At 42.6% G+C, this 12,107-nt stretch overlaps 1 protein-coding gene across 1 annotated transcript in view; it reads right to left on the reverse strand.

The window, feature by feature from the left end:
- Positions 1-11,552, reverse strand: part of LOC134466152 (octapeptide-repeat protein T2-like) — a gene marked incomplete at its 3' end in the record, with an annotated part of 55,599 nt that extends 44,047 nt beyond the window's left edge. The window contains exons 1-2 of the mRNA XM_063220047.1: positions 11,447-11,552; positions 7,658-7,740 (exon numbers count right to left, since the gene is read on the reverse strand). Of these exons, the coding sequence (XP_063076117.1) occupies positions 7,658-7,740; positions 11,447-11,552 (189 nt within the window). The remainder of the gene's footprint in view (positions 1-7,657; positions 7,741-11,446) is intronic.
- Between the last annotated feature and the right edge of the window lie 555 nt (positions 11,553-12,107).

Here is a 12,107-nt window from a genome sequence, read left to right on the forward strand (position 1 = left end):
CAGAAATAGCCGCCACCGGAGATGGGAACTTGTGGATGGAGAATAGACAGCAGAGTGAGACAGGAGACCACCGCTGAGACATAAATTCTTAGGAAGATAATTTTACTTTAGATATTTTATTACTTCTTACAACTAAGTTCTAGTTCTAAATTATTGTTTGAAAGAACTCGTTATTAGGTGATTTCTACTTAAAATATAGCTGCAAGCAGCAATGCGGGGCCAAGCAGTAAACTTGCCAAAGTTGCCACGGCAACAGAAGGAACTGCAGCGCCCCCTTTGGCCCAAATCTCGCCAATGTTGGGGCGCATTCCTTGGAGGTGAAAATGGGGAGAGAGACGGGGAGGGTCGGCAAAGGACCTGGGCTGGGAATCAAACCTGGGTCAGCCGCATGATAGACGAGTGCCCTACCGGTTGGCCATGGCAGGGCCTGTCCTGCCCTTGATTTATATTGAGTAACACATGGTGTCAGTGACCGTGCGCAAGGGGAGCAGAGGGGACAGAGAGATGAGAAAAAATCCCTCCATTCTTTCCACAATTTTGAATGGCTGCTGTGAGCTGATAGTTTTTTCAATCGTTACGAAAATCCATACCTGGGTGCAACATGGTGTGAAGATGACCTGTGTACCAATATTTTGAAAATTGGGAGTACGGTTCAAAAGATACAGGCAAAAATGTAGCTAAAATTTTGACCTGCTGGTGGCGCTACAGAGTTTGAGCTGGGGATTTGATTTTTTTTGTGGTAGGTCATGGGATGGACTACTATGTGTGTACAAAATCCCAGGCTAATTCAAGAAACGGTTGCTGAGATATGACCTCACTTCCTGTTTCACCACTTTTACGACAATTTTAATTGGCTGTCACGGCTAAACGATAAAAGATATCAAATATTCCTTGAGACCCCTTGTGTAGCTCAGTCCAGAGATACTATATACCAAGTTTCGGGCGAATTGGTCAAAAATTGTGGGAAAATTAGCATTTTTATTTAATTTTACAAAATTCAAAATGGCGGGAAAACTATCCTGGCGGAAAATGACGTCATAGGGTGCGTTGGATTCGTCTTGGCTCAAGGATTCCAGGGATACCAAGTTTATGAAAATTGGCCAAGCGGTTCAAAAGTTACAAGCAGAAATGCACCTGCAACTTTGACCTGCTGGTGGCGCTAGAGCGTTGGGGCTGGGGACCTATAAATCGCTGTGGGTAATGCTGAGACTGTCCCTAATGTGTGTGCCAATTTACAGCATTTTCCTACCTACGGTTCTATGGGCTGCCATAGACTTACAGTCGGAGAAGAATGGTGACTATATAATAATAATAATAACAAATATAGCTGCGAGCAGCCTTGGCGGGCCCTCGCACCTACGGCCCAGGGGGCATGGCACATCGCCCTGCCCTAATACACCCCTACCTGTGAAAAACGGATGAAGTGTAACAATTTTCTGACAGGTATGAGGAAGGAAAAGGCGTCATTGTCTTAGCACTGCTATCTTGTCCACTTCCCCTGTTTGTATCCCTTTGCATTGCCATTTCAATCATATAGACACATGCAAAATGTTTAATTTCCACATTTATAGCCATTCATTCGCCTAAAACATGGTGACACGGCACCTGGTAGCCACTGCAATCACGTATATGCCAGCTTCGGACAGGTCTCTGCAGGGGGTTCTATTGAGTCTGACATTTTTGGATTTGTAAATGCACCATACTGAACAACCATGCCATGTAAGTTTTACAAGCAGAAATGGGGACCTAGAAGTTCTTGTGGGAAGTCATGGGACAATGAGTATGTGTGTGAAAATTCACAAAAGATTCTTACTATGGGTTGCTGAGATATGACTTCACTTCCTGTTTGGAGTGCTAGGAGGATTTTGATTGGCTGTCCTGGCCAAACCGTAAAAAATGTAATAAAACCCTTTCACAAATCTCTTCAGAGTGCTCCTGAAATCATATGTATCAAGTTTTGAGAAAATCAGACCGAATTTCAAGGATTAGGACCACGTTATCGATTTTCACCAAATCCAAAATGGCGGACATTCTGAAAATGCGGGTATGATGTCATGGGGTTCGTTGGATTCGTCTTGGCCCAAGGATTTCAACGCTACCACCAGAATTAAAATTGAGCATGCGGTTCAAAAGTTACTGGCAGAAATGTAGCTAAAACTTTGGCCTGCTGTTGGGTGGTGACTTTGAACTTTGAACTGCTGGTGGCGCTAGAGTTTTTGAGCTATCGACCTGATATTTCTTGTGGGGGGTCATGGGATGGTCAAGGATGTCTGTTACAATTTACAGATGGTTCTGACCATGGGTTCCCAAGATATGACATCACTTCCTGTATGGCAACTTAATCCAAAATGGCGGACATTCTATAGGGGCGGATATGATGTCATAGGGTTCGTTGGATTCGTCTTGACCCACGGATTTCAACGGTACCACTAGATTTAAAATTGAGCGCGCGGTTCAAAAGTTAGAGGCAGAAATGTAGCTAAAACTTTGACCTGCTGGTGGCGCTAGAGAGTTTGAGCTAGCCACCTGAATTTTTTTGTGGTCGGTCATGGTATTGACGGGAATGTCTGTGACAATTTACAGAACATTGTGACGATGGGTTCCCAAGATATGACTTCACTTCCTGTTTGGCGAGTTTTAATCGATTTTTTGGCCGTTTTTGATTGGCTCTCACGGCCAAACGAAAAGATTATCGCAAAATCCATTCGATAACTTTTGTGAGGCTCAGTCCAGAGATGCTATATACCGACTTTCAGAACGGTTGATCAAAAATTGCGGGAAAAATAGCGTTTTTATTGATTTTCACAAAATTCAAAATGGCGGGAAAACTATCCAGGCGGAAAATGACGTCATGGTGTGCGTTGGATTCGTCTCAGCCCAAGGAATCCAGGGATACCAAGTTTTTGAAAATTGGCCCAGCGGTTCAAAAGTTACAAGCAAAAATGTACCTGAAATTTTGGCCTGCTGGTGGCGCTAGAGGGTTGGGGGTGAGCACCCTTAAATCCGGTTCTGAGTAGCGGCGCACATTTCCGACCACCGTGCCAAATTGCGTCCCACCAAATGCTTCTCAGACAAAATGGCGGACCCGAACAACGAGCAAAAAGAAGAAAAAAAATAATAATAATAATCCGAGCAAGAACAATAGGGCCTCGCACCCTCCGGTGCTCGGGCCCTAAATATAGCTGCAAGCAGCAATGCGGGGCCAAGCAGTAAAGTTGCCAAAGTCGCCACGGCAACAAAAGGAGCTGCAGCGCTCCCTTTGGCCCAAAATGTTGGCAATGTTGGTGTGCATTCCTCGGAGGGGAGTGTGATCACATGAACCAAGTTTAGTTTGAATCCGTTGAAGAGCTGCCGAGATATGAGCTCATTTCCTGTTACCTGTTGGTGGCGCTAGAGAGTTTGAGCTTGGGGTCTGGATTTTTTTGTGGGAGGTCATGGGATGGACTAGTATGTGTGCAAAAAATCCTAACAGAATTTGACAAACGATTGCTGAGGTATGACCTCACTTCCTGTTTCACCACTTTTACCACAATTTTGATTGGCTGTCACCCTCAAACGATAAGAGGTATCAAAAAATATTTGAATACCCCAAAGAAAATCAGTGCCAAGATGAAGTGTACCCTTTTGTAGGGCATTCTGACCAAAATTGTGGGACAAGTAGTATTTTTATTGAATTTCACAAAATTCAAAATGGCAGACTTTTTTCTTCCGGTTGAAATGACGTCATATAGTGCGTTGGATTCGGCTTGGCCCAAGGATTCTATTGATAGTATTATTTTCAAAATTAGGCATACGGTGTAAAAGCTACAGGCAAAAATGTAGCTAAAAATTTGACCTGTTGGTGGCGCTACAGAGTTTGAGCTGGGGGTATAATTTTCTTTGTGGTAGGTCATGGGATGGACTACTATGTGTGTACAAAATCCTAGCCTAATTCGACAAACGGTTGCTGAGATATGACCTCACTTCCTGTTTTGCCACTTTTACGACAATTTTGATTGGCTGTCAAGGCTAAACGATTTAAGATATCTAATATTTCTTGAGACCCCATACAAACCTCAGTACAGAGATACAATATACCGAATTTCGGGCGAAATGTTCAAAAATTGCGGGAAAAATAGCATTTTTATTGAATTTTACAAAATACAAAATGGCGGGAAAACTATCCAGGCAGAAAATGACGTCATATGGTGCGTTGGATTCGTCGTGGCCCAAGGATTCCAGGGATACCAGGTTTATGAAAATTGGCCCAGCGGTTCAAAAAGTACAAGCAGAAATGTACCTGCGACTTTCACCTGCTGGTGGCGCTAGAGTATTGGGGCTGGGGACCTATAACTCGCTGTGGGTAATGTTGATGCTGCCTCAAATATGTGTGCCAATTTACAGCATTTTTCTATGTATGGTTCTATGGGCTACCATAGACTTACAGTGAATTTTACAAAATTCAAAATGGCGGAATTTCCCTTCTGCGTTGACATAACGTCATATAGTGCGTTGGATTCGGCTTGGCCCAAGGATTCTAGTGATAATAATATATTTTACATCGTGCATATGGTTTAAAAGCTACAGGCAAAAAGGTAGCTAAAATTTTGACCTGCTGGTGGCGCTACAGAGTTTGAGCTGGGGGTCTGAATTTGTTTTCATTAGGTCATGGGATGGACATCTATGTGTGTTCAAAATCCTAGCCGAAACAGTCAATTGGTTGCTGAGATATGACCTCACTTCCTGTTTCACCACTTTTACGACAATTTTGATTGGCTGTCACGGCAAAACGATAAAAGATATCTAATATTCATTGAGACCCCATGTGTAGCTCCGTCCAGAGATACTATATACCAAGTTTCGGGCGAATTGGTCAAAAATTGCGGAAAAAATAGCATTTTTATTGAATTTTACAAAATTCAAAATGGCGGGAAAACTATCCAGGCGGAAAATGACGTCATAGGGTGTGTTGGATTCGTCTTGGCCCAAGGATTCCAGGGATACCAAGTTTATGAAAATTGGCCCAGCGGTTCAAAAGTTACAAGCAGAAATGTACCTGCAACTTTGACCTGTTGGTGGCGCTAGAGCGTTGGGGCTGGGGACCTATAAATTGCTGTGGGTAATGCTGAGCCGGGCCCGAATGTGTGTGCCGATTTACAGCATTTTCCTACGTACGGTTCTATGGGCTGCCATAGACTTGCTAAGGAGAGGAAAGAGGTGACATAATAATAAGAATACCAGCTAAAACAGTAGGGGCCTTCGCCAGCTTCGCTGCTTGGCCCCTAAATATAGCTGCAAGCAGCAATGCGGGGCCAAGCAGTAAACTTGCCAGAGTCGCCACGGCAACAGAAGTAACTGCAGTGCCCCCTTTGGTCCAAATCTCGCCAATGTTGGTGTGCATTTCTTGGAGGGGAGTTTGATCACGTAAACCAAGTTTAGTTTGAATCCGTTGAAGAGCTGCCGAGATATGAGTTCACTTCCTGTTACCTGTTGGTAGCGCTAGAGAGTTTGAGCTTGGGGTCTGGATTTTTTTGTGGGAGGTCATGGGATGGACTAGAATGTGTGCAAAAAATCCTAACAGAAATTGACTAACGGTTGCTGAGATATGACCTCACTTCCTGTTTCGCCACTTTTACGACAATTTTGTTTGACTGTCACGGCTAAACGATACAAGATATCCAATATTCCTTGAGACCCCATGTGTAGCTCAGTCCAGAGATACTATATACCGAATTTCGGGCGAATTGGTCAAAAATTGGGGAAAAAATAGCATTTTTATTGAATTTTACAAAATTCAAGATGGCGGGAAAACTGTCCAGGCAGAAAATAACGTTATAGGGTGCGTTGGATTCGTCTTGGCCCAAGGATTCCAGGGATACCAGGTTTATGACAATTGGCCCAGCGATTTAAAAGTTACAAGCAGAAATGTACCTGCGACTTTCACCTGCTGGTGGCGCTAGAGTATTGGGGCTGGAAACCTATAACTCGCTGTGGGTAATGTTGATGCTGCCTCAAATATGTGTGCCAATTTACATCATTTTTCTATGTATGGTTCTATGGGCTACCATAGACTTACAGTGAATTTTACAAAATTCAAAATGGCGGCATTTCCCTTCTGCGTTGACATAACTTTATATTGTGCGTTGAATTCGACTTGGCCCAAGGATTCTAGTGATAATAATATATTTTACATCGTGCATATGGTTTAAAAGCTACAGGCAAAAATGTAGCTAAAATTTTGACCTGCTGGTGGCGCTACAAGGTTTGATCTGGGGTTCTGATTTTTTTTGTGGTAGGTCATGGGATGGACTACTATATGTGTACAAAATCCCAACCTAATTCAACGAACGGTTGCTGAGATATGACCTCACTTCCTGTTTCACCACTTTTACGACAATTTCGATTGGCTGTCACGGCAAAACGATAAAAGATATCTAATATTCCTTGAGACCCCATGTGTAGCTTAGTCCAGAGATACTATGTACCAAGTTTCGGGCGAATTGGTCAAAAACTGCCGGAAAAATAGCATTTTTATTGAATTTTACAAAATTCAAAATGGCGGGAAAACTATCCTGGCGGAAAATGACGTCATATGGTGCGTTGGATTCGTCTTGGCCTAAGGATTCCAGGAATACCAAGTTTATGAAAATTGGCCCAGTGGGTCAAAAGTTACAAGCAGAAATGTACCTGCAACTTTGACCTGCTGGTGGCGCTAGAGCGTTGGGGCTGGGGACCTATAAATTGCTGTGGGGAATGCTGACCTGGGCCCGAATATGTGTGCCAATTTTCAGCATTTTCCTACGTACGGTTCTATGGGCTGCCATAGACTTACAGTCGGAGAAGAATGGTGACTGAAGAATAATAAGAAGAAAACCAGCTAAAACAGTAGGGGCCTTCGCCAGCTTCGCTGCTTGGCCCCTAATGAAGAAAACCTACTAACTCTATAGGGGCCTTCGCCAGCTTCGCTGCTTGGCCCCTAATTAAGATTGACTAGATATCTTTTCTTGAAAATAGAAAAACAAGAAAACCTTGCTAAGCATCCCAATGCCCCCTTGGCCTCATCATAAGCCTGCCAACTTAGTACTTAGTACTAAAAACATAAAAAGACTAATGCCCCTTCATTTCAACTGTAAAAAATACTTATCACACTGGGTACAGTTGGCACTGTGTGTGTGTGTGTGTGTGTGTGTGTGTGTGTGTGTGTGTGTGTGTGTGTGTGTGTGTGTGTGTGTGTGTGTGTGTGTGTGTGTGTGTGTGTGTGTGTGTGTGTGTGTGTGTGTGTGTGTGTGTGTGTGTGACAGGTGTGTTTTGCAGATGTGTCATGATCCATCACGCTGCTGCATTATAACAGGTGCTGCCATTACAGTGTGTGTGTGTGTTGGTAAGCATGTGTGTGTGTGTGTGTGTGTGTGTGTGTGTGTGTGTGTGTGTTGTGTGTGTGTGTGTGTGTGTGTGTGTGTGTGTGTGTGTGTGTGTGTGTGTGTGTGTGTGTGTCTGTGTGTGTGTGTGTGTGTGTGTGTGTGTTTGTGTGCGCATGTGTTTGTGTGTTTTGACAGGTGCTGTGATCACGGCCGCTAATTGCAACAACTCATTAATTGAAGAATTAAAAGGCAATAAAGTCAAATGCTCCTCTGAGGTGCCATTAACTACAACCACCTCTCTGTCATCATCAACAAACTCTCTCTCTCTCTCTCTCTCTCTCTCTCTCTCTCTCTCTCTCTCTCTCTCTCTCTCTCTCTCTCTCTCTCTCTCTCTCTCTCTCTCTCGCATTTCTTCTAAACTTCTCTCTTCTTCTTCTCTCGTCTTCTATCTCCTCTCTTTTCATCACTAGATCACTTGCAGAGCTGATGACCCCATCATCATTTCACTACAATACCATGTATGTGACAAATAAAATTACTTGAACTTGAACTTGAACTTGAACTTCTCTCTATCTATCTCTCTCTGTATGTCATCTTTCACTCTCGACTCGACTTCACTACGACATGCTCTCTCTCTCCATGGTCTCAATCTATCTCTCTGTCTCTATCTATGTCTGTAAATCTCTCTTTCTTTCTCTCATAACTTTACCATGCTATATCTTCATTTTTTCTCATGACTCTTTGCCTCTAACATTATTGAATAATTTACGACTCCTCCTTTTTTCTGTCTCTGCCTCTCACTTGCTCATCAACTCTTTCAACTTACTGAGCTGTACTGATATGGCAAGGAGTCTTTAATATTGCGAAGGTATCCATACAATAAACGTGGTGCAGTACGTCCCTTTACCAGTATTACATTTCATTACACTTAGATGACGCTTTTATCCAAAGGGATATTTACAGGGCATTGGTTACAGGAGTTGTAAGGAGGTTGGTAAGGATGGGATTCGAACTTGCAACCCTCTGATCTAAATACCAGCACCCTAACCATTTGGCCCCGGCTGTCCCGTACATCAACATCAGCTGTGGAGTAGTATGTCACTTTGCCATCATCAATTGCAATTACAATCACCATTCTATCATTACATGCTGAAGAAGGGCTCTGCCCGAAACAGTTTTAGGCGAATCATCAAATTGATTTCTATAAACATACATACGTATAAGAAGTGTATTTGGACAATATGGATATCTTTCACTGTGTCACAATATGGATATCTTCCTCTGTCATAATATGGATATTGTCCACTGTGTCATACTGTATGGGTATATTTCACTGTGTTATATGGATATCTTCCACTGTGTCATATGGATATCTTCCACTGTGTCACAATATGGACATCTTTCAGACTGTGCCATAAAGTGGATATCTTTCACTGTGTCACAATATGGATATCTTCCACTGTCATAATATGGACATCTTTCACTGTGTCACAATATGGATATCTTCCGGGACTCACTAGTTCGACGCCCTTTCGGTACTTACCGCTTACGTCATACGACCCTAAACCTAACCCCGAACCCTAACCTTAACCCTAAACCTAACCCTAAACCTAACCCTAACCTTAACCCTAAACCTAACCCTAACCTTAAATCGCTTGTTTGAAATGTTTGATTACCATGTGAAGTCACGAGAGGGCGTCAAACTAGTGGGACCCGATATCTTCCACTGTCATAATATGGACAGCTTTCACTGTGTCATATACACATGCAGTATGTTCAGAGTAATTACGGCTGCTCCATTTTAACTCATTGAATTCTTAATGCAATTTGAATCTTAAAGAAATTTTGAATTTGTGATTTATTAACTCAATTAAAATAATGAATAATGACATCGTAATAGCCGCCTGTTAAGCAGTAATAGCATGCAGTTTTACTATGCCAAATCCTTGAATATGCCGGTAAAGATGGAGAAAAGAAACACTGAGAATTTATTTAATTCAATTTCAACAATTTCTCTTGATGAGACAATCCCTAGACTTAGGTTAATTTTTCAGTTGAGAAATGCATGTGTTGGAATATGATGCCAGACAGTTTTTGGCTGTTGAGTCAATACCACAAGAAAGATGTCTGAGGTCAGTAAACATGCCAGTTAATGGTCAGCTGTAGGTTTGGATCTGAAAACTCACAATGACTTTTGTGGTGATTGTCTGATAGATTGTTTCTTTTCATTACATCACTTTACAGTGTCTTCTGCAGGCTCTTTTATTCAATACCAGCGCAGAGGAGCACAGAGTTCGTAACACCACAGCAAACTAAAAGAGCAACTAGGTTTTGGCCCCTGGCTCAGAGGATGTGTCAATACAAACACCACAAAAGTAGGCCAGACATGTTGAAACAGCCAGGCAATCAGAGTGTAATATGAGAACAGTCTACTGTACCACAGGCACACAGGCACTAAAACCCCTATCTAATGCATCACATGCGCACAACCAACATCATACCATGTTTTATCTAGTAGTCTACAATAGCAGTTACCGCAAATACACACACACACACACACACACACACACACACACACACACACACACACACACACACACACACATACACACACACACACACACACACACACACACACACACACACACACACACACACACACACACACACACACACACACACACACACACACACACACACACACACACACACACACACAGATATGGGATGCATTTTGAATGTATGTAAATGTGGCATATGTATTTATTTAATGTGAGTGAATTCATTTATATTTATCATTTACCAAAAATGTCCAACCATTTACATTTAAAATGCATTAAAAATGCCATGCCAACCCTCATTATCTACAAGTCTGAAGTCTGTTTTCTTGACAAGGTGGATTATTCCACTACGATTCCCTGTCATGACCTACCCAATCAGCGCATCTGACATTGTATGCATAACAAACATTACATTATTTAATATGCCATTACAAAGTCAGTGAAGTAATGCAATATTCTGTAATTACACTACAATGCATTTCCCAACCAATGTAGTCTAATAGAGTCTAATAGGGATTTAGTTTTGCCAAGTCAGCTGTGGACTGAATACAGATCCCTCTCCCTGGATAGCGCAGCATACGCAAAGGGCTAACAAACAAATCATACCCAATTCGTCATACACTGAGAATAGCAGACACATCAACAATACCCATTTTCCGGTGAATGGCTAATTTATGTTGGGCTTAACACGGTCTAAAGTATTCAATAAGCCACAGCAGTGTTGTCAGTAGGCCTATCCACTGTCTCCTGTTCTCTATCATAGAAGACAATAGGAAATCCGCCAAGTCATACAAACACTCTAGGCGATAGCTTTTCCTTTTTCAATTATATTCTTTTGTTTTTCAGAAAACATTCATGATAATACTCTGTCACAATCCAATTACACAGTTGCCTGCTGCATTTACCTTGTGCCCATTTCTCCACCTCTACCTTCCTTTTCAAACGGACATCTGATGGCTTTGACCTTTTCTTGTCCATTGTCCATCCAAGTTAATTTGGCTCATTGTGTCATTGTATTAGTTCAGCCATCTATAATTAGATGTTAATTAGGTGATTTAAAAAGTCAGGGTAGACATACTCACTCATCGTGGAACAGACTAGTTAGGTGATTTAGAATATCAGGAGGATAGACATACTGGCTCATCGTGTAAACAGGCTTGAGAGCTGCTACACCTGTGCTGCTACCAGAGGTGGCCAAAGTAAAAGTAGAAGTAAATTTAAAGTCAACAGTCGACATTATATTACATTGTGTTTGTACCAGTTATTCCATTGAATCTAATGAGGTGGCTAGACGTTGTTGTTACTGAAGAAGAACAAACACTAAAAACCCTGTTTCCAGCCAACAGCGCAGCAACTTGACTTCCATCTTGGAAGCCACCGTCAAACATGACTGCCTGCTATTGGGAAAAAATCATAATACAGAGAGAGAGAGAGAGACAGAGACAGAGACAGAGACAGAGAGAGACACAGCGAGAGAGAGGATAGGGGTTGAGATGTCAGAGAGATATGTCTCTGAGGGGTTTTCAGGCAATGAAGCTCGAAGACTGGCTTCTCTCTCTCTCTCTCTCTCTCTCTCTCTCTCTCTCTCTCTCTCTCTCTCTCTCTCTCTCTCTCGTTCTTGCTCTCCAGATAGGGAAATTACTGGCGCCATCTGTTTCTATTACAGATGGTAGAAGGATTTTCAAATCTAATTTGAGTCCTTGGTAAGACATAATTGTGTAATAAGAATAATTTGCTAGCAAAGTGACAGGGGCAGTGGGAGTGCTATGCTGGGGAGACCAGTGTAATTCCTATCAAAACAATTCAGTTCCATTCTCCACTCGCCATCGGAGCGTGGGAAAATTGTCGGAAAACAATGATTCCCCTCAGCAGAAAAAAAACATAATTGTCCTCACATAACCTTCTGCCTACCATTGTGAAGCTTTAGAAACTGTGGACCTGGAGGCAGTAGTAGTCTACCTCCGTAGCACCTTTAAATCTTTACTTTCTGGGTTGTCTTTTTCTTCTTTTCTTTCTGTGTGCTCAGCTATCTCCATGACACCTCTGCCTGTGTGAGATTCATGGGGCCGTCTGGATGGTCTGTTCCCATTACGCTGCACAGGGCCACTCAGCCTGGGGAAATATCTACTACACACTCCGACCTGGCGCGGCTGGACCAGCCCGCTGTGTGTGTGTGTGTGTGTGTGTGTGTGTGCGTGCGTGCGTG

This window comes from Engraulis encrasicolus, chromosome 16 (genome assembly GCF_034702125.1).
Source record: "Engraulis encrasicolus isolate BLACKSEA-1 chromosome 16, IST_EnEncr_1.0, whole genome shotgun sequence".
In the NCBI taxonomy this organism is placed as follows: domain Eukaryota; kingdom Metazoa; phylum Chordata; class Actinopteri; order Clupeiformes; family Engraulidae; genus Engraulis; species Engraulis encrasicolus.